The sequence below is a fragment of the Gadus chalcogrammus genome, chromosome 9 (genome assembly GCF_026213295.1).
Source record: "Gadus chalcogrammus isolate NIFS_2021 chromosome 9, NIFS_Gcha_1.0, whole genome shotgun sequence".
NCBI lineage: Eukaryota > Metazoa > Chordata > Actinopteri > Gadiformes > Gadidae > Gadus > Gadus chalcogrammus.
Genome location: NC_079420.1, coordinates 11228943 through 11256047, shown reverse-complemented (window position 1 = coordinate 11256047; position 27105 = coordinate 11228943). Strand labels below are relative to the sequence as shown.

At 45.8% G+C, this 27105-nt stretch overlaps 2 protein-coding genes across 6 annotated transcripts in view; one reads left to right on the top strand and one right to left on the bottom strand.

Annotated features, from left to right (window-relative positions):
- LOC130388805 (GRAM domain-containing protein 4-like) overlaps positions 1-13377 on the top strand; it is a 15571-nt gene extending 2194 nt beyond the window's left edge. For 2 of the 5 annotated variants that reach the window (XM_056598342.1, XM_056598341.1), the window contains exons 2-19: positions 652-887; positions 1529-1643; positions 2337-2457; positions 3011-3072; positions 3468-3600; positions 4387-4412; positions 4923-5014; positions 5730-5821; positions 6093-6141; positions 6484-6555; positions 7355-7398; positions 7670-7779; positions 8052-8206; positions 9194-9338; positions 9586-9679; positions 10185-10275; positions 10585-10653; positions 10829-13376. In XM_056598342.1, coding sequence (XP_056454317.1) covers positions 696-887; positions 1529-1643; positions 2337-2457; positions 3011-3072; positions 3468-3600; positions 4387-4412; positions 4923-5014; positions 5730-5821; positions 6093-6141; positions 6484-6555; positions 7355-7398; positions 7670-7779; positions 8052-8206; positions 9194-9338; positions 9586-9679; positions 10185-10275; positions 10585-10653; positions 10829-10924 — 1758 coding nt within the window. In that variant the 5' untranslated portion in view covers positions 652-695 and the 3' untranslated portion in view covers positions 10925-13376. Of the gene's footprint in view, positions 64-651; positions 888-1528; positions 1644-2336; positions 2458-3010; positions 3073-3467; positions 3601-4386; positions 4413-4922; positions 5015-5729; positions 5822-6092; positions 6142-6483; positions 6556-7354; positions 7399-7669; positions 7780-8051; positions 8207-9193; positions 9339-9585; positions 9680-10184; positions 10276-10584; positions 10654-10828 lie in introns of all 5 variants that reach the window. The other 3 variants (XM_056598343.1, XM_056598345.1, XM_056598340.1) reach the window with 3 other exon arrangements.
- Positions 12294-26115, bottom strand: LOC130388804 (ceramide kinase-like). Its single transcript, XM_056598339.1, has 13 exons — positions 25405-26115; positions 23751-23999; positions 23120-23242; positions 22696-22821; positions 22535-22601; positions 22233-22378; positions 19619-19693; positions 19180-19332; positions 18732-18837; positions 18325-18401; positions 17462-17661; positions 16629-17035; positions 12294-14474 (listed from the first exon to the last, which is right to left on the bottom strand). The coding sequence occupies exons 1-13, from the start codon at positions 25556-25558 to the stop codon at positions 14387-14389; spliced, it is 1971 nt and encodes a 656-aa protein (XP_056454314.1). The 5' UTR covers positions 25559-26115; the 3' UTR covers positions 12294-14386.
- Positions 26116-27105: the final 990 nt, after the last annotated feature.

Here is a 27105-nt window from a genome sequence, read left to right as displayed (position 1 = left end):
TATATGCTCTCACATAATGACATAATTACATAATGTCAACATGATTATGCTGTGCCACGCTAGGTAGGATTTATTATGGAATATTAAGAATGTAGGTCATTACTGCAGGTGGTGACGGTGTATTGTGGTGAGGGTGTATTGTGGTGAGGGTGTATTGTGGTGACAGTGTATTGTGGTGAGGGTGTATTGTGGTGAGGGTGTATTGTGGTGAGGGTGTATTGTGGTGAGGGTGTATTGTGGTGAGGGTGTATTGTGGTGAGGGTGTATTGTGGTGAGGGTGTATTGTGGTGAGGGTGTATTGTGGTGAGGGTGTATTGTGGTGACAGTGTATTGTGGTGAGGGTGTATTGTGGTGAGGGTGTATTGTGGTGACAGTGTATTGTGGTGAGGGTGTATTGTGGTGACAGTGTATTGTGGTGAGGGTGTATTGTGGTGACAGTGTATTGTGGTGATGGTGTATTGTGGTGAGGGTGTATTGTGGTGAGGGTGTATTGTGGTGAGGGTGTATTGTGGAGAGAGTGTATTGTGGTGAGGGTGTATTGTGGTGATGGTGTATTGTGATGATGGTGTATTGTGGTGATGGTGTATTGTGTTGATGGTGTTTGTCCAGGTGGTGATAGTGTATTGAGGTGATGGTGTATTGTGTCTGCAGGTGGTGTAGCATGTCCAGGTGTTGAGGATTCCTCCACCACCACCATGCTGAAACGGCTGGATAAGAAGATCCGGTTCCGGGGCCACCGGAGGGACGACTCCCTGGACCTGGACCTGGACCAGTCCCCCAGCACCTCGGACAACGAGTGTGGGGACGACCCGGCACGGACCGGCTCCCCCACCCGGGACCCTGAGGACCTGCTGGACTCAGACACGCCCCCCCTGACCGACGCCCAGGTGGGACACAGTACTGTATACTAGGTACACTGGAGTGTGTACTAGGTTTAATGTTTCCAAGGTGTTCTAGTTGTACTGTGTACTAGGTATATGTGCACTGTGTACTAGGTACCCACTACAGCAGGGGTGCCCAACCAGTCGATCGCGGTCTACCAGTAGACCGCCGACAGATCCCAAGTTGACCGCGAGGGTGAAGAAGAAAAAATAAAAAATAAAAAAAAATAATTAATAAAATAAAATTTGCGCGGGACATATACGCACGGTAGCGCATGCGCTGTCAACAGCAGTTGAAAGTCGTGAACAGTAGTCGTCGTCCCCCCCCCCCCCCCCGCTTGAAGGTAGGTTTGCAATGCTGAGGCTGGAAGATCTCGGGAGGTTGGTTACTTGAAAAGTAGATCTTGGGTCAAAAAAGGTTGGGCACCCCTGCACTACAGTGCTTTGGTTGTCAGTAGACTGTAGTCTTTGTGTTTCTGTATTTCCTGTTAATCTCTTGGGATCCATCTTAGAAGAGCTTCTCCTTTTCAGAGTTATGTTTACACATTGCAGCTCGGTTCTGATTAGCTGAGCAGCCTGTTACAAAGCTGTGTGTGTGTGTGTGTGTGTGTGTTTGTGCACGTGCGTGTGCGTGTGTGTGTGTTCAGGCTGGTGCTGGTGCGATGGCCGCAGAGGTCCAGGACTTCCAGAGGTTGGAGGCTGACCGCCTCACAGAAGTCAAGGGTCACCTGGAGATAGCCCTGCTGGAGAAGCACTTCCTGGGTAAGTAGTTCCACTTCCTGTCTTGGTAGTATCACTTCCTTTTTTTCTGATGAGGAACTCAGCAGCAGGTCTCCACTTTTCTGGGGACGTGACCCCATTCATCCATTCATTCATTACTCATTAATTAATTCATTATTAGGTCAGAGAGTTCTTATGAGGCCAACTCTCCTCCCGGGGCTGTTTACGGCTGTGAAGAACATCCCATTAAATATTAATCTGGTTATTCTTCCTGTGTGAATTAACATCTGTCCAATCTGCATCCATCCTGAGAGCAGAAGGGAAGCAAACTCTGTCCTCTCCCCTCCTCTCTCTCCTCCCTCTCCCCTCCCATCCTCTCTCTTCTCTCCCCTCTCCCCTTTCTCTCTCCTCTCCTCTCCTCCCCTCTCTCTCTCCCCTCCCCTCTCTCCTCTCTCATCCCTCCTCTCTCCTCTAGCTAGGGGCACTAGCCTGGCTAGCGTAGCCGCACTAGCATAGCTGTAATAATGCTTAGCACTAGCTGAACTCTACCACACCTTGAGCACACATTGACGTTACAGATCTCTAACCAAGGCCAAGTTCCAAATCAATCACTCATTCACTAGTGGCAGCTAGTGGCGAAGAGGAGCGTTAGTATATTATTGTAAGTACAATGTGTGTATTGCGTGTGCAATGTGTGTCTCGTGTGTTCACTGTGTGTATTGTGTGTTTCTCCAGAGGAGGAGTTGAGGAGGCTGAGGGAGGAGGCGGGTGTGGAGGCGCTGAAGCAGGAGGTGGAGAAGGAGCGCTGCAAGAGGCTGGACGTCGAGACCAGACTAAACCAGCTCATCAAGACCAGGTCCTCCTCCTCCTGCTCCCCCTCCTTCTGCTCCTCCTCCTCCTCCTCCTCCTGTTACTCCTCCTCCTCCTTCTCTTCCTCCTCCTGTTACTTTTCCTCCTCCTTCACTTCCTCCTCCTTCTCTTCTTCTTCCTTCTCCTGCTCCTCCTCCTTCTCTTCTTTCTCCTTCTGCTCCTCCTCCTGTTACTCCTCCTCCTTCTCTTCCTCCTCCTGCTCCTGCTCCTCCTCCTTCTCTTCCTCCTCCTCCTCCTCCTTCTCTTCCTCCTCCTCCTCTTCTTCCTCCTCCTTCTCTTCCTCCTCCTCCTCTTCTTCCTCCTCCTCCTCCTTCTCTTCCTCCTCCTCCTCTTCTTCCTCCTGCTCCTCCTTCTCTTCCTCCTCCTCCTCTTCCTTCTCCTGCTCCTCCTTCTCTTCCTCCTCCTCCTCCTCCTCTTCTTCCTCCTCCTCCTCCTTCTCTTCCTCCTCCTACTGCTCCTCCTCCCCCTCCTCCTCCTCCTCCTGCCCCTCCTCTCTCTCTCTTAATGGTGGTAATGGTCTCTCTCTCGTCCTCTTCCAGATCTGAGGACCCTCCCCCTCCTCTGCTCCCTAATGCCACGCCCCCCCAAGCTGACGGAACAGGTGAGGCACCGTGCACCAGCACCGTGCGACAAATCATGAAATAATGGCCATCGGTAGTATCGTGAAAAAACATATTTAGTTTCACGAATACTAAATCCGAATACGTTATCTGTTTGTCTCTGTCTATGTCATCTCCCTGTCTGTCCCCCTTTTTGTCTGTCTCCCTGTCTGTCTGTCTGTCTGTCTGTCTGTCTCCCTGTCTCCCTGTCTTCCTGGCTCCCTGTCTGCCTGTCTGTCTCCCTGTCTGCCTGTCTGTCTCCCTGCCGGCCTGCCTCCCTCTCTGCCTGTATCCCTGTCTGTCCTTCTGTCTCTCTGTCTCCCTGTCTGTCTGTCTGTCTCCCTGTCTCTCTGTCTGTCTCCCCGTCTGTCTGTCTGTTTCCCTGTCTGTCCCGCAGAGCCTCAGAGGGAGACAGTTTTTTCCCGCCTCCGGAGGTCCTGGTCTGAGCGAGTCTCCTCCCACCTCGAGGACTTCCACTTCCAGCCAGAGGAGGTCGTCACGGAAACGGAGGAGCCACTCAGCGCCAAGAGGCGGGGCTTAGCATCACTCACATAATCATATATATATATTAGTGCTGTCAGTTAAACGCGTTATTAACGGCGTTAACGCAAACCAACTTTAACGGAGTTAAAAAAAATATAACGCGCGATTAACGCAATTTATTTAAAAAATAATATATATATATTTTTTTTTTCTTTGGCTCAAAACAAAGAACTGACTGCTATGTTCAAGGCAGTATGTTTGTATGTTCATCGTTTAATTGCACTATAGGCTTTTTTTTTGTATCGTCCTGTTTTGATCAGTATATGCTATTGTTGTTATCAATAAAAAAACATTTGCACAAGGCAAGCCCATGCCCTTCTCCATGTTGATAAGAGAATTAAAATGAGAATAATTAATGGGACAAAGAAATCAAGGGATATTTAGCATTGAAAAAACATTGCGATTAATCGTGAATAAAATTAATTCACGATTAAATATTTTATGAATTAAATATTTTAATCGCTTGACAGCACTAATATATATACATACAATATGACGTATGCATAACATAACTATACAACATAAGAAATTAGGTCAGAAGAGTTTTATTTTGGTGAGGAATTAGATTGTGTGGCACAATATGTTTATGTTGTGCATATTGGAATGAATAATTATACTTTCAATCTAGTTTTTTCACACATCCTTCAAAACATTCATAGAGCTGGCAAGGTGGACGGACATAAAGACAGACTCTGTACATGACAGAGCTGCTCTCACTGCTCACCCTATGATGACTGATTAATCTGTTAATTAACCAACTTCTCTGTCAACAGGCTGACGGAAAACATGAGGCGACTAAGTAGGTTCATTTAATATATAGACGCATGTGTGTAACCCTAACCCTATATATAATGTGTTTAATATATATAAAATATACATATATTTATATTATATACTGTATATATAATGTGTATAATATATATAAAATAATGTTTATAATATACATATATAAAATAAAGTGTATTATCTATAATATCTATAATATATTAGTGTATAATGTAGTATATATAATGTATAATGTAGTATATCACGTATAATGTAGTATATATAATGTAGTATATAACGTATAATGTACCAGATATAAGTGTTTAATGGACTATATATAATGTATAATGTGCTATATATAATGTATAATGCACTATATATAAGTGTTTAATGGGCTATATATAATGTATAATGTGCTATATATAATGTATAATGCACTATATATAATGTACTATATATAAGTGTATAATGTGCTATATATAATGTATAATGTACTACATCTAATGTATAATGTACTATATCTATTGTGTATCCTGTGTTTCAGAGCGCGGCCTGAAGCCGGTCACCAACTTCAAGAGGAACCTGGCGGCTCTGAGCAGCTGGTTCAGCGTCTACACCTCGGGCATCGCCTTCATCGTCAGTACTATGGATATATACTGTAGTACTATAGCTATATACTGTAGTATATATATGTATAATATAACATCAGGATCCGCATCTACACCTCGGGCATTGCCTTCATTGTCAGTACCCTGGTACTATAGATATATACTGTAGTGTGTGTATATATATATATATATATATATATATATAATTATATAGCAGCTGGTTCAGTGTGTACACCTCAGGCATCGCCTTCATCGTCAGTACTATACTTTAAAATACTGTAGTACTATATCTATATAAATATATGTAAGGGATAATGTATAGAACGCCGGTCATTATCGGGAAAATAAGCCCCGACAGGGCGAACCGGACGCCGATGCGAAGCTTCTCAGCTTATTTATCGCGCGGGTATAGCACAGGTACTTCTCTTCGTCTGTCTCTCTCTCTCTCTCTCTCTCTCTCTCTCTCTCTCTCTCTCTCTCTCCTGGTGTATCTGAGTCTCTCTCTCTCTCTCTCTCTCTCTCTCTCTCTCTCTCTCCTGGTGTATCTGAGTGTCTCGCTCTCTCTCTCTCTCCTGGTGTATCTGAGTGTCTCTCTCCCTCTCTCTCCTGGTGTATCTGAGTGTCTCTCTCTCCCTCTCTCTCCTGGTGTATCTGAGTGTCTCTCGCCCTCTCTCTCCTGGTGTATCTGAGTGTCTCTCGCCCTCTCTCTCCTGGTGTATCTGAGTGTCTCTCTCTCTCTCCAGGTCTATATGAATGCAGCGTGGTATGGGTGGGTCATCCCAGTGTTCCTCTTCCTCGCCATCCTCAGACTCTCCCTCAACTACCTCATCTCAAGGTAGCCAATCAGAGCACAGAACTGACATAGACAACAGTACTACTGCAGTACTGACATACACAACAGTACTACTGCAGTACTGAAGTATACCACAGTACTACTGCAGTACTGAAGTATACCACAGTACTACTGCAGTAGTGACATACACAACAATACTACTGTACTATTATAGAGCTATTACAGATCTAATATGAATTATATTTTTAATATTATAATTAATGGTAGAGTATCAATGTTAATTAATAGTTAATATTTTATATTCATATCTCAGAGGCTGGCGGATTCAGTGGAGTATCGTTCCTCAAGTGTCAGACTCACTGGTAAGTTGTGTGTAGTGTGTGTAGTAGATGTGTATGGTGTAGCAGTTGTGTGGTAGATGTGTAGTTTATAATGTGTGTAGTATATGTGACGTAGATGTGTAGTAGATGTGTAGTGTGTCTAGTAGATGTGTAGTAGTTGTGTAGTGTGTGTCGTAGATGTGTAGTGTGTGTTTAGTAGATGTGCTGTGTGTGTATTAGATGTGTAGTAGATGTCTAGTACACATCTACACAGTAGATGTGCAGTGTCTAGTAGACATGTAGTGTGTGTAGTAGATGTGATGTGTGTGTAGAGGTAGTAGATAGAGGTAGTATGATGTGTTATGTTGTGTGTTTCTCCTGTAGGACCCTCCTAAAGATGACCTCACCGTCTCTGAGAAGTTCCAGCTGGTCCTGGATGTAGCTCAGAAAGCACAGGTACTTCTCTTCGTCTCTCTCTCTCTCTCTCTCTCTCTCTCTCTCTCTCTCTCTCTCTCTCTCTCTCTCTCTCTCTCTCTCTCTCTCTCTCTCTCTCTCTCTCTCTCTCTCTCTCTCTCTCTCTCTCTCTCTCTCTACTGTACAATGTACATACACAATAAAAAGCATTTTGTCACACATAGATCCCAGTATATAACTGGGATAACCTTGAAGGCCCCACTAGGGATTCTTTTACTATTGCGGTGCAGATTTACCGGAATATCGATCCGTTTCATTTAATAATAATAATAATAATATCTTTATTTTATATTGCGCTTTTCAGATACCCAAAGTCGCAGATTACAAAGTCATTGAGGGGGGGGGGGGTATTACAGACAGGGGGACAGTACAAGCAGGACACATTTACATTTACAGGCAAAGAAGGGGGGGGGGGGTATTACAGACAGGGGGGGACAACACAAGCATACACAGCACAGGCAGAAAAAAAAAATAACAGAGTTATTGAGATTTAGAGTCTCAGACTGTGTGATGTGAAAGGGGTCTACATACAGAGGGAGAAAAGGTTAGCATAGTAAATACTATGAAGAGCTTAATACAATTATACTCTGTCTGTCTGTCTGACCCTCTCTCTCTCTGTCTCTCTCTCTCTCTCTCTCTCTCTCTCTCGCCCTCCCTCCCTCCCTCCCTCCCTCCCTCCCTCCCTCCCGCCCCCCTCCGTCCCTCTCTCTCTCTCTCTCTCTCTCTCTCTCTCTCTCTCTCTCTCTCTCTCTCTCTCTCTCTCTCCCTCCCTCTCTCTCAGAACCTGTTTGGGAAGATGGCTGACATCCTGGAGAAGATAAAGAAGTTTGTTTATATATATGTATATATACTGTATGCATAATGTGTGTGTGTATCTCTACAATGTGTTTCTGTGTGTGTGTGTGTGTGTGTGTGTCTGTGTGTGTGTGTGTGTGTGTGTGTGTGTGTGTGTGTGTGTGTGTGTGTGTGTGTATGTGTGTGTGTGTGTGTGTGTGTGTGTGTGTGTGTGTGTGTGTGTGTGTGTGTGTGTGTGTGTGTGTGTGTACATCTATAATATGTGAGTGTATATCTATAACACATATCCATGTGTGTGCAGTCTGTTCATGTGGGTACAGCCTCAGATGACCCAGAAGCTTTACGTCGGTCTGTGGTTGGCCTTCATCGCCTCCTGCCTGCTGCCCTACGACCTGCTGGGCTTCATTATAGGTACGGACCATATTATACACACTGTAGGTACAGACCATATTATACACACAGTAGGTACAGACCATAATATACACACTGTAGGTACAGACCATAATATACACACTGTAGGTACAGACCATAATATACACACTATAGGTACAGACCATAATATACTCACTGTACACATCAATGATGCTATATGTATTTAGCTCTGTATTTCTGGTTCTAGGACTGTATTAAGTTCTAGCTTCCTGGTTCTAGGTCTGTATTAAGTTCTATGTTCCTGGTTCTAGGTCTGTACGCTGGCATTAAGTTCTTCATCATCGACTTCCTCTACAAGAGCTGTCCCAAGCTGAGGGCCAAGTACGACACGCCCTACATCATCTGGACCAGCCTGCCCACCGACCCCCAGCTCAAGGATAGGGGAGCCCCACCCCTTCACCGACGGGTACAGACACAGACAGCCAGTTATTACCACAGACAGCCTGTTATCACCACAGACAGCCTGTTATCACCACAGACAGCCTGTTATCACCACAGACAGCCTGTTATCACCACAGACACACCCTGTACAGACACCCCCTGTTATCTCCACAGACAGCCTGTTATCACCACAGACAGCCTGTTATCACCACAGACAGCCTGTTATCACCACACAGACAGCCTGTTATCACCACAGACAGCCTGTTATCACCACAGACAGCCTGTTATCACCACAGACAGCCTGTTATCACCACAGGCAGCCTGTTATCACCACAGACACACCCTGTACAGACACCCCCTGTTATCACCACAGACACCCTGTTATCACCACAGACACACTGTTACCACCACAGATACATGGGGTCTATGAGCCCCTTGACATCAGCGTCTTGATGCTCCTGGAGGTCATGTCCCCCTAGTGGTCAGACCACTCCATCGTGCCCCTTTACTTCTTAAACACCCACTGAATGTAGAATCGAGTTTGGTTCTGTTTAAAATATGTTTAAATGTCTCCTATGATCAGAAACATAGTAAGTTACGCCGTTTTGTCAATGTTCCTGAAATGATACTTTAGTTTAGATTTTTTTTTCCCATAGACGTTTGTAAATAAGCATGTTTTGGTAAAGAGCACTATGAGGTTAACACATCTCATCGGATTTCAATGACAATGCTTCTAGCTTCATGTTTATTCATATCATTTATGTTTTCTATAAAATATATATTGTAACATCCTTGATTTAAAAACAACTCTTTGAAATTGTTTGAAGAATGTAAAAGTAACAGTGCTTTTTATCCAGAAAATCGCGGATCCCTTTTGACATGTAACAGTTTACAGGCCAGCCTTGACCTCTCCAAGATGGCTTCCCCGTTGACGTACGAGCCAACCGTCTCTGTGTGCGTCTACCCTCATCTGACCCTGTGACCCTCATCTTGTCTTCTTCTGCCCCTGTAGACGCCTTCCACAGCCTCCCGCAGTTACCGAGCAACCAGCCCGCCCCCGGGGCCGGGTAGGGAGGAGGAGGGCGGGCGGAACAACTCCAAGAAAGGAGCGTTCCATGAAGTGTTCAACCTTGACGAGAAGGAGCGCCCCCTAGCAGGTAGGAGGACACAGGCATTGATCTGTTGGTAAATTATTGGTTATGTATTGGTTATGTATTGATCGTGTGTTTCAGTGATTGATCTATTGGTAATATACTGGTAAAGTATTGGTTTTGTATTGATCATGTGTTTCAGTGAATGATCTATTGGTAATATATTGTTTAAGTATTGGTTACATATTAGTTTTGTATTGATCATGTGTTTCAGTTATTGATCTATTGGCAAAGTATTGATTCTGTGTTCCAGTGTGTGAGAACGGCTGGAGGTGTTGTTTGATCAACAGAGATCGTAAAACACCGTCTGACTACATCCGCAACGGAGTCCTGTACGTCACAGAGAAGTAAGCTAGCACTAACCTGGTAGTCTAGGTATAGTATAGTTCACACTAACCTGGTAGTCTAGGTATAGTATAGTTAACACTAACCTGGTAGTCTAGGTATAGTATAGTTCACACTAACCTGGTAGTCTAGGTATAGTATAGTTAACACTAACCTGGTAGTCTAGGTATAGTATAGTTCACACTAACCTGGTAGTCTAGGTATAGTATAGTTAACACTAATCTGGTAGTCTAGGTAAAGTAAAGTTTACACTAACCTGGTAGTCTAGGCATAATATAGTTAACACTAACATGTTAGTCTAGGTATAGTATAGTTAACACTAACATGTTAGTCTAGGTATAGTAAAGCTGTAGTTGTCAAATCTTAAATCGTGGTCTCACCTCTCTACCTCCTACTCATCTCTCTCTGTCTCTCTCTCTGTCTCTCTCTCTGTGTGTGTGTGTCTCTCTCTCTCTCTCTCTCTCTCTCTCTCTCTCTCTCTCTCTCTCTCTCTCTCCCTCTCTCTAGTTTTCTATGTTTTGAGAGCTCTAGCTCGAGGTCCAGTGCCTATAAGAAGAACAAGGTCATCGCTCTGCTGGACATCACCGACATCCAGAAGGTATCCTCCTCCTCCTCCTCCTCCTCCTCCTCCTCCTCCTCCTCCTCCTCTTCCTCCTCCTCTTCTCCTCTCATCTGCCCTCCTCCTCCTCCTCCTCCTCCTCCTCCTCTTCTCCTCTCATCTTCCCTCCCCCCCCCCCTCCTCCTCCTCCTCCTCATCCTCTTCCTCCTCCTCTCCTCTCCTCTTCTCCCCACCTCCTCCTCTAGTCACCTAGACATGTGATCCTGGTAGTGATATGATACAACTGAACAGTGATGATGTGGAGCTCTGAGGTTACCATGGTAACGTGTGAACCTCCACTCCCTGCAGTACAAAGTTCTGTCTGTGCTGCCCGGGTCTGGGATGGGCATCTCCATAGCAACGCCCTCCACTCAGAAGGTATTAATTATGGATGATCTACTTGTACACGGTCAATAAACACAACCACAAATTATGAGATCAACACTGGATTACAATTTAAATCTCTCTCTCTCTCTCTCTCTCTCTCTCTCTCTCTCTCTCTCTCTCTCTCTCTCTCTCTCTCTCTCTCTCTCTCTCTCTCTCTCTCTCTCAGCCTATGGTGTTTGGTGCTATGATCCACAGAGACGAGGCGTTTGAGGCCATTTTCTCTCAGTACAGCAAGACTTTGACCGCGACCTCCGACCCCTAGGACCTCCCCCCCTCCTTCATTGTGTCTTTTATCTCGTCTTTCACTGCTGGACACCAGCTCATTGACACACACACACACAGACACACACACACACAGCCAGGGGAAGTGTTATTTCATAAAGTGTTTGTGAGCTAGTTAGCAGCTAACTAGCTTAGCTTCCAGTTGTTGGACCACACTGAACAGTTTGACCTAAATCCTCTTTAATAATCTGAATGTTGGTGTAAAGCACAGAATATCATGTTGGTCTTTTATCGTCAAATCTCTCAGCCTCTGCACTTATTTGTGAGGTTTTGTACTAATCCTGTTGAATCATTTCCTTGAGGTTGTAGGTTTGATTCCATGTGGGTTAGGTTAGGTCAGGGGCCAATTTTTAGACACCGATTCCGATATTTATAAGTCCAAACGTTGAGAGTGAATGCTTAAGTCAGATGGATGAAGAAACCTGTGATTTGATGATGGAGTGCGTCAGTACTTCCTGTCAGAAGCTCAGGGTTCACTGGGTAGGCAGGGGGAGGGGGGGAGCCGTTTGATTGACATCTGCCAGACACGTCACACGGATCGGTTTAACCTAATGAAGCTAGTCTACCACCCAATTAATAATGACAGACAGACAGACAGATAGGCCGACGTACAGACAGACAGACAGACAGACAGACAGACATATAGACAGACAGACTCCTCTAAATTAAGAGATAAGAGTGACAGCTGTGTTTATCCTGCCATGACTCCTCTGTGAACAGTCTGCCATTTTGTATCACTTTGACTGTTCACACTGGACACCAACATTACCGAAACAGACCCAAACAGAAGCAGATCATAGATTTGGTCGACCAGGGACTCAAACTCGCACCCCGACTCTGACTCGAGTGAAGCTCAGTGACTCATGACATTGAGTTCAAAACAGCTGAGTCCAATCTCCAGTAACGAGCTCACTGAACCTCAGAGGTTCATCCTGGAGACCGGGGGTCACAATGGTCTCTGAAGGCCTTCGTCTGTCTCCCTCCATGTCCTTCCTATTTCAGTCCTCTCATTGGTGGAAACCTAAGGGGTTAATTAGCACTGTGTCACCATGGTGATGATGGTACTCTCGACGGTACGCTCAGTGGTGACAGAGCCTTCCTGTCCTGACCTCAGTGAGGAGGACGTTACCGTGGTGACGGTCATCGTTTAGTAGGTCATCTTGACATGGTGTCGTCACAGGGTGACGGTGTATTTACATGACTACAACTCCCATGATGCACTCTGATGTACGAGCGCGATACCTGCCTTGCCCGACATGCCCTACATGGGGGTTTTATACTGCATGGATCAAATGTCTTTCTGCAACTTATTCTGCTGTTAATTAAGTATTGATTCTCTTAATTTTTGTACATTTTATTAAACATATACAAAACATATTTAACATTGCCTGTCATTTCTTTAACCTCTCTGACTATGACCGATTTGACGTTAAATTCACACATTGTTATACTTAAAAATTATTTTAGAAACCGTGGTGGTACTTGGACTCAGGACCTCAGAGAGGATAACGGATAGCTCTCGCTCTCTCCACTGTGCCACAGAGCAGTGTATCGGACGGAAGTGATATTTGACTTGATTATATTCAGATAATGGCTGTTTGAAAAACGACCAACACAGGCAGGACTTGAACCCTGGCCTCCAGCGCTCCAATCAGCAGGTCGTACCACTGCACCAACAAGACACTTACTGGGGATGGTCCGACTATTAATTTTATAACAACCTTAAATGTTTTTTATAAGTGCAATAAGCAGACAATTTGAAAAGGGTTTCATTGCATTTGTTCTTTTATTAAACAGCAAGCACATCGAGTAGTAGCCTTTAGAAAACTTTATAGGAGCATATTCTCCTTATTTGACATAAACAACGATTTGGTCTGACCTGGAGTAAAGTGCTACTGGTCTGGGAAGACCAGTAGTCTGGAAGTACAGGTCTTTGGGGACCAGTACTACCAGATCCGTGAATGGATTAAAACATAGATCAATAGCTGTTGCAGTTTGAGTATTACAGGAGTTAGTAAGTGCTACATGAAGATTTATTGATTTATTCAATCAGCATAGCATTTTTGATTAAGTATATTTTCCTAAAGCTACATCAAATAGGCCTATGCATAGAGGCTCCATAAGGTATGAAACAAATCCTCTTCTCTACGTTCATGTCAACATATGGAAATAATGTATTTCTCAATGCTAGTCCTTCTAACTAGTTGGTTACTGGTTACAACATAAATTATAGATGATGTCATCAACATGGCTTTGTAGAGCGGCCAAGAGGAGCAGATTGGTTTGGTAGCATTTGCTCGCTGTAGTGTTAGCCCACAGTAGCTTCCTCACAGTAGCGTTTGCTTGCTGCAACGGTATCTTACAGAAGGGTTAGTTCAAAGCTACTGAAAGTTGGCAGGAAGACTTGTTTCTACACGTTGTACATTCAGTCTCAGGGGGGATTGTCTTGGTTACAACAGCTGATTAGAACCATGGCTAGGCTAGCTCAAGGGCTAAGCTACTGCCAGGGCTAAGCTAGCTCCATTGCTAGGTAGTTTATTAACAAACAACATTCAACATCACAGACAGCATCAACAGAAGATTGTAATATTTGGGAAACAGAAATCTGTAGATTGTACTAGGTTTCCATGGTTACAGAGACCCGCCCGGCAACGCACGTGTTAGTACTAGCACACAATGTGTGAGTTCTACTACACAATGTATCAGAAGTACTCCGTCGGCTACAACACAGTTAACCTAAAACAGCCAGCATTCGATTTACTTTACTGGTTTGATTTGAAGTTCGCTCAGTGGAAGTTGATTGGTGGAGATTTATGTCAGTTTGATTTTAAACATTTTAAACATTTCATGTCTCGATTGTAACAGAGCAGAAACAGGTCACTAAATGATCATGTTTCCATCAGTGAATTCATCTCATGATCAAAGAGTAAAATGATTAAAAGCCTTTCTCCAACTTGAGTCATCAACCTTCCAATGGGTCAGCTTTTTAATTATTTAAATGTATTTCCTTTCCACTCCTAGCCCCTTCTCCAGGCCGCTGTAGTATATAAGAATTTATACTGCTTGGATTAAAGGTTAAATTAAAGAAATCAAATATATGTTTTAATTGATCCACAACAAAAACCCTAATGACCTGCTGGTATTTGGTAGAACGAGTATATTAATTATATTCATACGAGTGATTATCTTGAGCTAAAATGTCTACATCTTAACTTTAACGCCTTAAATATAAAAACATCTAAGCTCTGATAGACGGAGAGCGCCGACACTCACAAACAAACAATCAATAATCAGTTCCACATTGAACATGCTACGTCATGTGACCTAGTGGTCGTCAGACCATCAGTCACCATGCCGACCGTCTCCATGGGGCCAGGCGCCGGGCCTGACGAGGGGAGGGGCTACACGGGAGGGGAGGGGTCTACGGGAGAAGGGACGGGGCCTATATGGCGCCGGGTGGGATGATGTCATCGAACACGGGCGTCTCCTCGATGCCGCGGGCGAACAGCCTGATGAGCTGCCGGTGCGCCCTGCGGAGAGAAAAGCCAATCATCACCGGCCTGCTGTCGCCACGCCAACCAACACGTCAGCCATCTCCACGCCAACACACGCGGCCTCAGGCAGACCAGGCTGCTGCTGCTCGGGATTGAGGTGTACGTTTACATTCAGGGCGTTTAGCAGACACTTTTATCAAAGGCGACTTACCAACACTAAGTATGCATAATCGAATAGAGACTATAAAGATTATCATTTTGCCATGACTGTTTCTCTTCCAATCCTTACCAGTACAGATACCGACTAAACAATTTACTGAATGGATGATTTCTAGGTTCGTATGGCAGGGTAAGAAACCGAGAGTAGGTTTTAAAACGCTACAGTTATCCAAAGAAAAGGGAGGCATGTCTCTACCAAGTCTAGAAGACTATTATAAAGGCAGCACAATTACAATAATTAGTTTACTGGTGGATCAATGATTATGAAGCGAAATGGAAAGAACTAGAAATAAACCAACTTGATATCCCACTTCAATCCCTGCTAGGTGATACAAAGTCTAAGACCATTTATTTCGAAAAATTAAGTTAATTTACAATGGTTCCTCCCAATATCTGGTTTAAAGAATGTAAAAATCTAAAATTGGAGCGAAATGCACGAGTGCTGAGATGGGTAGAACAAGATGATGATTTTAAACCAGCACAGCTGGACTTGAGGTTTAAACAGCTGACCAGGAAGGACATCACATTATACTGCGTAATTTCAACCAAAACAGGCATAGAAAGCTTCCTACATCTTCAAGAATCCCACAATTTAGACAGGATCTCTACATATATTTACAGATTAGGCATCATTTTGACAGAAACATTAAAATTGATGAAGAAGCTGATTCGGATCTCATCAATTTTTTTATTGATGCCTATAGAGGCACAATTTGTAAGAAATTGGTGTCAAAATTATATTCCTGTTTACAAAATTCCAAAAAACATTCTACACTTTATATTAAAACTAATTGGGAGAAGGAAGCGAACATAACCTTAACAGAAGATGAATGGTTAAATATATGTCAAATAAATTCTTCCACCACCAGCTCAGGCCAATGGAGAGAATTTTCATGGAAAAACGCTGTACGGTTTTTTATTACTCCAAGAAGAAAGTACTTACAGGCATAGCAAATCTGGACACTGCTGGAGACAACGTAACTATACAATGGGTGACCACGATCATATCTTTTGGAATTGCGCTGCAATCCAGCCCAACTGGTTAGACATAATGTCAGAAAAAAAATCTATTTTGGGCTTTGAGATAAATTTTAATTTTGGCACTGTATATTTAGTTAATATACCAACTGAACTTAACAACCAAGATAAATATTTTCTCAAAATATTACTTGTAGCCAGTAAAAAAGCAATCACCAAAAAGTGGCTAAACAAGGAACCACAATCCAAGAGAGAGTGGTCAGCAATTGTAAAAGAAATATACGAGATGGAAAAACGTACATTCAGCCTTAAAAAATTTAATTTAAGAAGTGGTTAAAATGGTCATCACATGAGTAAGGCAAGTATATGCCTATGTTGTACTAGCACTATCACATGGAATGTACTGTTTTACTTTTATTTTTATTTATTTTTTATACCCCCCTTTCTACTACTTCATCTGTGCCTGATCTGATTGTACTTGCACTGGACTTCAAGGCATGTGTCTTGGATTAAAGGAATAAAGACTCAGCCACTTTGGTTCCCTTTGCTGGATTTACTTAATTTGGACTCTAAGGACATTATCTGAATTGTGATGACATGCTGTTGATACTTTGTTTCTGTGCACACCCCCTCTTAGGAATACTAGAAAAGTAACCCGTAACATGTGTTTTGACTGTAGATGTTAAGCTTTATTATGCACTGCCTTCGGGGACCTATCAGTTTTATTCTGTTTCATTGTTTTTAAAATGTATGTGAAAGCAAAAAAAAAAAAAAAAAAAAAGGCTTAGACTTACATAAGTTTAAAGGGCCGAGCACTAACGATCACTAGGTTAACCCATTACCCGTATATAACACAGACAGCTAGGATAAGATGCTACACAACGCTAAGTACTATGAGCTAGGAGGAGGAGGAGGAGTGGAGCTAGGAGGAGGAGGAGGAGTGGAGCCAGTAGGAGGAGGAGGGGAAGGAAGAGGAGGAGGAGGGTGGTGTACCTGACTTGTATGTCGGCGTGGGGGAGGATTTCTCCGTCACAGTTCCAGCAGGAGGAGCAGGGGGGGGTCCGGCAGCAGGCCGGGTGCTCCCTGCAGAGCTGGCCCAAGATCCTCCTGGCCTGGCTGCCCGCCACCTCCTTCTGCTGCACCTCCTTCTGCTGCGCCTCCTTCTGCTGCACCTCCTTCTGCTGCACCTCCTTCTGCTGCGCCTCCTTCTGCTGCGCCTCCTTCTGCTGCGCCTCCTTCTGCTGCGCCTCCTTCTGCTGCACCTCCTTCTGCTGCACATCCTTCTGCTGCACCTCCTTCTGCAGCAGCTCCTGGAGGTCCAGCTCCGAGTCGCTCTGGCAGAACCGCGGCGTGAAGCGGAACCTCCTCACGCGGTGCACCTCCACGAAGCCCAGGTCGAACTGGGAGGAGACCAGTGAGTCACCAGTAAGTCACCAGTAGGTCACCAGTTGGTCACCAGTAAGTCACCAGTAAGTCACCAGTGAGTTACCAGTTAGTCACCTCCACGAAGCCGAGGAGGAGGTGCGGCATTTACCAGGTGGTCATCAGATAGTTATGATGGTTAACAGCTAGTTACCTGGTTGCTGGTGTGCCTCAGCACGTAGTTATGGTAGTTAGTTGTGGTGGTGATGGTAGTTAGTTGTGGTGGTTACCTGGTAATCCTTGCTGGTGTGCCTCAGCAGGTAGTGATGGTAGTTGTGTTAGTTAGATGAAGTGAGTTACGGTAGTTGGTTGTGTTAGTTACCTGGTCGTCCTTATTGGTATGCCTCAGCAGGTAGTGATGGTAGTTAGTTGTGGTGGTTACGGTAGTTGGTTGTGTTAGTTACCTGGTCGTCCTTGCTGGTGTGCCTCAGCAGGTGCCGGAGGAAGGCGAGGCGCGAGGCCTTGCGGACCAGGATGAGGTCGGTGGTCCCGTCGGCCAGGTGGGCGGCGGGCGACAGGCCCTGGGGGCTGCGGGGGCACGCGCAACTCATGCTCACCGCGTTGATGGCCAGGAACTTCCCCCGCACGCTGCGCCAGGCCAGCCCTGGGTCAGGGTCAGAGGTCAGGGGTCAGTGCCTTTCTGATGAACTTAACGTATGTCCTGGCACTTTAAATAGGACTTAACATTGTGCAGCGTCTTATCCTAGCTATCTTCGTTGTATACGGGGCAAGGGTTAACCTAGTGATTGTTAGTGCTTGGCACTCGGTTCTATGAACATCCTTACTGTACCGACATCAATATAATGTTGTTTCTCTTTCTTCTGGCAAATGAACTTATTGTGAGTCGCTTTGGATAAAAGCGACTGCTAAATGCCCTCAATGTAAATGCACTTAACCTGACACAGGTTGTCTTTAGTGTCTGAACCGGCTGTCATTACACCAAGAGAACACTAGAGGGTGATCAATCAAACTACAAACAAAAAACGGTCAACACTCACCAACCAACTTTTCAAAAGTGGAGCAATCGGGTTCAGGATATAAATGTTAATCAGAAGGTAAGCTAGGTTAGCTGCAGACCCGCCCATCAATCAACCAATCAGCAGCCCGCAACATCAGTAGGACGGCCCCTTGGGTCGGCCTTTGATTTGATGGACAGATACATAACGTCCTCATGGTGCAGACTCCAGGGTGTGTGGTGGAGGCCGTACAGACCTAATGGCTCTGAGGTGAGTGGGTGAGAGAGTGAGTGAATGAGTGAGTGAGCTACCTTCATGGCTCTCCTCCATCTTGAGTTTCTCCTCCTTCTCCTCCTCAAGCGGTCTGTTGTACTGACACACCACACAGCTAACACACACACACACACACACACACACACACACACACACACACACACACACACACACACACACACACACACACACACACACACACACACACACACACACACACACACACACACACACACACACACACGTTAAGTGTGTGTTGTTAAGCAGTAATTCTATGTGTTGTTGGTCTATCTGTTGTAGTTCTATGGGCTGTAGTTCAATTGTCTGTAGTTATAGGGTCTGTAGTTTTATGCGTTGTAGTTCTGTTGTCTGTAGTTCTGTGGTCCGTAGTTCTGTGGTCTGTAGTTCTATGTGCTGTAGGTCTAGGGTCCCGGGGGATCCTCACCCGGTCCGGCAGGGGGCCCGGTCCCTGGGGGTCCCCAGGACGTCGCTGGCCGGCAGGTAGGAGACGGTCCCCTCATAGTACCGATGGCTCAGGAACTTCTTCACACCTGACCGCCCACAATACCAGTTCAGCATAACCAGTACAACATAACCTTAACCAGTACAACATATCCTTAACCTGTACAACATAACCATAACCAGCATACCAGTTCAACATAACCAGTACAACATAAACTTAACCAGTATCAGTAAACCAGTGCCTCACCCCTCTCCTCCTCTCCCCCTCCGTCCTCAACCCCTCACGCCTCATTCCCTCACACCCTCACTCCTCTCCCCCTCACACCTCACCCCTCACTCCCTCACTCCTCACCCCCTCACTCCTCACTCATTCCCTCACTCCTCTCCCCCTCACTCCTCTCCCCCTCACTCCTCATCCCCTCACTCCTCACCTGAGACGTCGTATCTCGCCGGGCCCATCCACCTCCTCCTCTCGCTGTCCGATAGCACGTCGCCGTAGAAACCGTAGCCTAGCAACGAGACCGAGTAGCGCAGGAAGGCGTCGCCGTGATGTACGGAACACACGTCCATGGGCTGGCAGTCGCCTAGCAACACCAATACACACCGTTACCCTATACAGGAAATGGGGGTTCATGTTTCTGTATGTGCGTGTGTGCGTGCGTGTGTACATGCGTGTGTTTGTGTGTACATGCGTGTGTGTACATGTGTGTGTGTACATGTGTGTGTGTGTGTGTGTGTGTGTGTACATGTGTGTGTGTGTGTGTGTGTGTGTGTGTGTGTGTGTGTGTGTACATGTGTGTGTGTGTGTGTGTACGTGTGTACGTGTACGTGTGTGTGTGTGTGTGCGTGCATGCGGGCCTGCTGACTCACCCACGATGATGTGTAGAGAAGAGGTCACGGGGTCGTTGGCCCCAACAGTGGCGAAGCAGATACAGTCTGTAGAGCCTGCAACACACGGGTACATCCATCACATCCAGCTCTACACAGACACACAGGTACATCTATCATCTATAGCTCTACGCAGACACACAGGTACATCTATCATCTATAGCTCTACGCAGACACACGGGTACATCTATCAACTATAGCTCTACGCAGACACACGGGTACATCTATCAACTATAGCTCTACGCAGACACACAGGTACATCTATCAACTATAGCTCTACGCAGACACACGGGTACATCTATCAACTATAGCTCTACGCAGACACACAGGTACATCTATCAACTATAGCTCTACAAAGACACACGGGTACATCCATCACATCCAGCTCTACACAGACACACAGGTACATCTATCAACTATAGCTCTTTTACAGACCCACGGGTACATTTATCACATATAGCTCTATAAAGACTGACAGGTACATCTATCACATCCAGCTCTACACAGACACATGGGTACATCTATCACATATAGCTCTATAAAGACTGACAGGTACATCTATCACATCCAGCTCTACACAGACACATGGGTACATCTATCACATCCAGCTCTACACAGACACATGGGTACATTTATCACATATAGCTCAATAAAGACTGACAGGTACATCTATCACATCCAGCTCTACACAGACACATGGGTACATCTATCACATCTAGCTCTACACAGACACATGGGTACATCTATCACATATAGCTCTATACAGACAGACGGGTACATTTATCACATATAGCTCTATATAGACTGACGGGTACATCTATCACATATAGCTCTATACAGACAGACGGGAAGATCAATCAAATATAGCTCTATACAGACAGATCTATCACATAAAGCTCTATACATACAGACGGGTACATCCATCACATACAGCTCTATAGTATAGAGCCTTATAGAGACAGACAGACAGACAGACATATTTAAAAATTATTCGCCAAAGGCGAAGTGAATAGTGGGGAATAGCCTAGCCTACACAATAGGGCTATTCCTCACTATTCACGGAGCCATTTAGTATGTACTACACGTAAACGCTCCAAAAATAAACAAGATAGACCTTTTTGCCTGGATTTATTTGTTTTTATTAGCGGTTTGTTTTTTATTAGCGTGACGAGACGACCGTCACGATATCCCGAGTTTGAGATCTCAATCATGGGATATTGCCCCATATCCCGAGAAAGCGAACCAATCAAATGGCGCCGTCTTAGGAGGTTCAGATGAGGCATATACTAAGTACATATACAGTATATACTAGTGCTGTCAGTTAAACGCGTTATTAACGGCGTTAACGCAAACCAATTTTAACGGAGTTAATTTTTTTTTTAATATTCTTCGGCTCAAAACAAAGAAGCAGTAGCCTGACTGCTATGTTCAAGGCAGTATGTTTGTATGTTCATCGTTTAATTGCACAATAGGCCGAGTCCTAGGGTGCACTCACACTAGGCCATCTGGCCGTGGCCGTTAGCCGTTTCACACCTAACCGTGCTCAACTGGCCCCATTGTTCTCTGGCCTGCACTCACACTAGGCCATCTGGCCGTCGCAACTGTGGCCTGCCCACGGAAGGCTCTTGTACATACGTCATCAGGTCGTAACACGTCATCCCCAAGCGTCCGCTGCATGGATCATAATAAAGTCTGACGCCAGTCAGAGTTTTAACAACAATGGACAACAACACAGAGAACACAGTGCGCACTTTGCTGAGTCTGTTGCTTATTTGGTGCTGTTCTCAGATAGAGCCCACTCTCACTGCTGGTTTTTTCGAGTACGCAAACAAGCGTAAACATCGCTTGACGCCATGTTTACCGTTTAATGGGAAAGAAGGCTTGTCGCCTATATTATGTCCATGGTCGTCGCATGGACTATACGTCATCCAGCTCAGGTTGCGTAGCCGTGCGTGTGCGCGTGTCGGCTCATTAGCATCTGTACCGTGGTGGCCCGTACCGTAGCAGCACACCTCTCCCAAGTGGCCAAGTTGGCCTGGCCTGGCCAGACTGGCCACACTCACACTGGCAGATTTGAGCACGGTAAGGTGTGAAAACGGCCACGGCCACGACCAGATGGCCTAGTGTGGGTGCACCCCTAGTGTACCTTACAAAGAAGCAGTAGCCTGACTGCTATGTTCAAGGCAGTATGTTTGTATGTTCATCGTTTAATTGCATTATAGGCTGAGTCCTAGTTTACCTTTGCACTTTGTAATTTTCTTTGGTATAGTCCTGTTTGGATCAGTATAAGCCAATGTTGTTATCAATAAAAATACATTTGCACAAGGCAAGCCGATGCACTTCTCCATGTTGATAAGAGCATTAAAATGAGAAAAATTAATGGGACAATGAAATTAAGGGATATTTAGCATAGAAAAAGATTAGCAGTTAATTATGAATGTAATCAATCGCGATTAAATATTTTAATCGCTTGACAGCACTAATATATACACATCACTAAGATCAGTTGTTACAGGTGTGGACCTGGGTGGTCTAGACCAGGTCTAGATGTGGACCTGGGTGGTCTAGACGACCTGGTGGGTCCAGGGGTGCTCACCTGCAGGGATGATCCCGATGCGCAGGCCGGTCTGGGCTAGGTCCTGGTCCGGGTGGTGGTGGTCCCGGCCCTGGTCCCTCTGGGTCCGCAGCACCAGGCCGTGCATCACCTCGCTGAACATCCCGTCACCCCCCACACACACCACCCTGGGGTCAGAGGTCAGGGGTCAACACACACACCACCCTGGGGTCAGAGGTCAGAGGTCAACACATACATCACCCTGCGGTCAGCGGTCAACACGCACACACACGCGCACTTGCATGCCCACACACACACATCCACACCCACAAGTATCCACTTGCCCGTCGTAGTTCTGTAGCTCCGCCTCTGTCCGCAGGTGATCCCTGGCGTGATTGGCGTGTTGCGTAACTATGGAAACGGGGAGGGGAAATTAGAACTTCCCGCTGGACTTCGTCTCTTTGAAGGAATGGACCGGTCCGGTGGTCCGGGGGCTGGGGCTTACCGATGACACTGGTGGAGATATTGGCTCTGGAGAAGAGCGGCGCCACCTTGTGGCGGTAGATCCTCTCACCGTGCCGCTTACCGCTCAGCGGGTTGATGTAGACCAGCAGCCGCCGCGGGCGCTGGGCTGGGGGGAGACGTCAGCCACACACTGGTACACACTGGTACGCACCACACACTGGTACACACTGCACACTGGTACACACTACACACTGGTACACACCACACACTGGTACACACTGGTATACACTACACTCTACACACTGGTATACACTACACTCTACACACTGGTACACACTGGTACACACTGGTACACACTACACTCATTAGCAACTCTGTTTTAAACGATGACATCACAGCGCAGCTCCGTGGAGTGAACCTGAGAGGGGGGTCAGGGGTCAGGGGTCGGGGGTCGGAGGTCGTACCCAGGGCGGAGAGCTGCTCCGTGAGCGTGCGGACCCACCGGCCACACAGCGCCGCGTCCGCACAGAAGAAGGTGACGTCTCTGAGCCGCCAGGCCGCCCGGCGCGCCCGCTGCACGTAGCTCACTGAGGACACACAGGAGTACTAAGGCTTTATAGGTATAGTAGTATACTGTGTATACTGGAGCAGAGTACTAGGACACACCAGTACTGAGTACGTTATACCTGTATACTAGTGAACTACGTATACTGGAGTACTACACACTCGAGTACAGCCCCTCCCTCTACCCGTTTGTCTCTCTACTCATCTCTCTCTCTCTCTCTCCCCGTCTGTCTCTCTACACATCTCTCTCTCTCTCTCTACCAATCTGTCCCTCTACCAGCCTCTCTCTCTCTCCCAGTCTCTCCCTCTACCCGTCTCCCTACTTACCCATCTCTCTCGCTACCCGTCTGTCCCCCTATCCGTCTGTCCCTCTTCCCGTCTGTCCCTCTTCCCGTCTGTCCCTCTTCCCGTCTGTCCCTCTACCCGTCTGTCTCTCTACCCGTCTGTCTCTCTTCCCGTCTGTCTCTCTACCCGTCTGTCTCTCTTCCCGTCTGTCTCTCTTCCCGTCCGTCTCTCTACCCGTCTCCGTACCGGTGAAGGCGTGGGGTGAGTCCTCATCATCTCTCTGGGGTATCTTCTGCCAGCGCCTGGAGCCCTTCGCTCCACTGGTACACCTACTGGTACACATACTGGTACCAGTGGTGCTGCTCCGACTGGGGCTGCTGTCACTGCTGGTCATGGTGCTGCACATACTGGTGCAGGAGCATGGGGAGATACTGGTGCTGCTGGCCACCTCCAGCTCCCGCACCGAGATCACCTCCGACACAGGTACAGCGTGGCCTACACACACACACACACACACACACACACACACACACACACACACACACACACACACACACACACACACACACACACACACACACACACACACACACACACACACACACACACACACACACACACTAAACTTTAGACCTTGACAGGAGGAACATAAAGTACATCTGAGCGTCGAGGACGTTAGCTTAGGCCTAGGGCCAGCAAGGCGGTTCTCGTTTCAAAATCTCACTTAGTCCTTGTTTTATGTTACTGTACTCTACCCCACCTGCAGGTGGTGTGTTGTTCTACAGAGAGGAGGGCGGAGGCAGGCCTAACCCCCTGGGGTTCTGACACCTGACACCCTGACCTACATGTGTTACTGCGGAAAGTAACTAAGCAGTGTTCCCTAGCATGGATACGAGCCTCAGCTCTCCAGCTAGAAAGAAAGGATGGTTTCCTAGCACAGCCTTAGCTCTCCAGCTAGAAGGTCAGGGTGGGTTCTTCAGGGAAACACCATCAGAAGCCTCTTCACAGACGCAAAATTAACATTTTACCCCAAATAAATACTTTTTTAATAGCAATGTTTATCTTAATACTACAGATATGACCGTCTGTGTGCCCCAAACGAGGAAGGAAGTAGGGGTCAATCCTAGCCTAGGAAGTAAGGCAGTAGGGGGCATACCTAGCCTAGGAAGATAGGAAGTAATCGGAATGAAGAATGTTCCACAAAGTGAAAACATAAATGTTAAAAGCATTCTTAAATAAGGTAGTCATAGAGGAAGTAGGAGTTGCTGATATGTTGTTTCACCCTCTTCTGACAGATGCACTTATAGTAAATCGCTTTGGATTAAAACGTCTGATAAATGCCCTCAATGTAAAATTTCATAGAGGACATCATATAAATAACTTACTATATCAATTCATATATTTAAATAGGTCGAGAGGATTGCATTTGGCAGTTGATTTAATCTCTTTCAGGGAAAGTCGAAGTCATCACATGACCAATATGTAAAACCCATAGACACTGGTTAGTGTGTACTGGAACCTATATGCATCACATGATGACCAGTATGTAAAACCAATACATACTGGTCAGTGTGAACTGGAACCTATATGCATCACATGACCAGTATGTAAAACCAATACACACTGGTGGTTAGTGAGTACTGGAACCTATGAGCATCAAGTGACTGGGCTCTTCAAGGTCGTTCTGAACAACCAGTAGCCCAAACACACGCAGCTCCTACAACACGAGAGTAACATCAACACGTCAACAAGTCAACTTATTTTAGCGTCCGTTTCAGAGTCTCATGTTGTGGGACAACAACAGACGTGGCGCATGCGCAGACAGAAGTAGCGGATCAACAATAGAAAGGGCTCACAACGAACTTGTGCCAGCTTACGGAACGCGGCCCGGGGGACTCACCGAGTCTGGAGGGCAGGTGGGCTCTGGTCCAGGTGAGCACTCGGAGGTGCAGAGACACCTCGTACACGCTGCGTTTCAGCAGCAGCTGCGAGGACAGGAGCCCAGCGGGTCTCTGATCATCCTCCTTCTTATCCTCCTTATCCTCCTTCTCCATCCCTCCGTCTTCTGGCGCCCTGAGAGCAGGAGGCTATCTCTTCATCGGCATCTCCTAGAAGCTTATCGCGTTTTCCTCGGGATAATAAAACAAGAAAGCACGGCCGCTTGGTTTCCGTCTCCAGGTGGATAGCGGTTCAGGCAGCACGCGTGACGTCAGCGCGCCGAAGAGTCTTAATCCGCGCGTCATCACGTATTATAATGAGGCTACGATGTGACGCTTTATGTGTAAACAAATGGTAATTTTACCGCCGAGCGGACCTTCATGTCGTGTGTATTGCAAATCAGAAAGTTTTTTTTTTACTAAAATTAAATAGTCGACGGTCGAAGTTTAAAGTGCGGGCCTTATCGGCACGAAGCTGAAGTTAAGCTGTTAGCAGCTAGTGTTGATGTGTGACCAGAAAACAAGTATTTTTTCGAACATAGTTAAAACTAGTTTCCACTGGTACTAATATTTGTGTTGATCAAAATAAATGTATTTTATTTGTAATCTATTGTTATTCCATATTGGGTTCAGTCTTGCCAGTGGCCAGAATGTTTATTCCCCCACTCACGATCTTTTGATGTCTCTGTACGGTCTGTTTCAGGCAACCGTTCAAGGTTGCAGAGGCAAAAGGAAAATGTATCCGTTGTACAAATGTGATAGAAAAACCTGTTCGTTGATGTGTTTAAATGTAAATAATGAGCTGGATTTGAAACTGCCCATTAGAATGACTTGGGGCCAGGCTCCAAACCGATAGTTTACATCCTGTTTAAGATATAACGGGCGTGTTTTGGGGGCCCCAAGGTGATTTAACCCTTGATAAGCTGGCTTGAAAGAGGCCGTACATTGGAGATCGGTTGAGTGGGAAAACCTAGTGGGGGGCCAGACATACTGGGGGATACTACATGAGGGGGTCAATACCTGTGAACATTGGGGCCTAAAGTGAATACATCCTCCAAATCATGCTGTGAACGAGACGCGAGTATCAGCCTTTAAATGTGAATAAGAACTAGCTTTCAGGCCATGAAAACAATTCATTGTCCCAGTCGGCCCAGAATTAATCATATGGCGTAATGCAAGAGTAGAGAATAGTTTTTGATCTTTAAACATGTCATAGAACCAGAGACGACCAGTTTGTACGTTTAAAAAAAATGTACTCGCTTTCTGGTCTCACATCACTAGCGGCTAATAGTCAACTTCAGCTTAGTTTTTTGGCATGGCAAAAAATGCTTCTATGCATTTAGCACAAGAAAAATACAAAAATCTGATTGTAAATAAAATTCTCCAAGACTTATAAATGTTCGACAGTGAAAAATAAGACCTAACAAACCATTTCCAAATCAGGTAATAGAAAGACTCCTTTACCCATCTGAAGGACATGCCCAGGCATGACAAAAATACCCATTGTGTGATAAGATGTGTATGAAAAGGTAAGATGAGTCAGACATGTATGAACACTATGGTGTTGTGACAAATGAGAGCATCATCGTTTAAAAAAAAAATAGTTGGACTGAAGTCGGATAAAAAGTACTTTTGAATATTGTCATATAAAGCAGAGGCCAAGT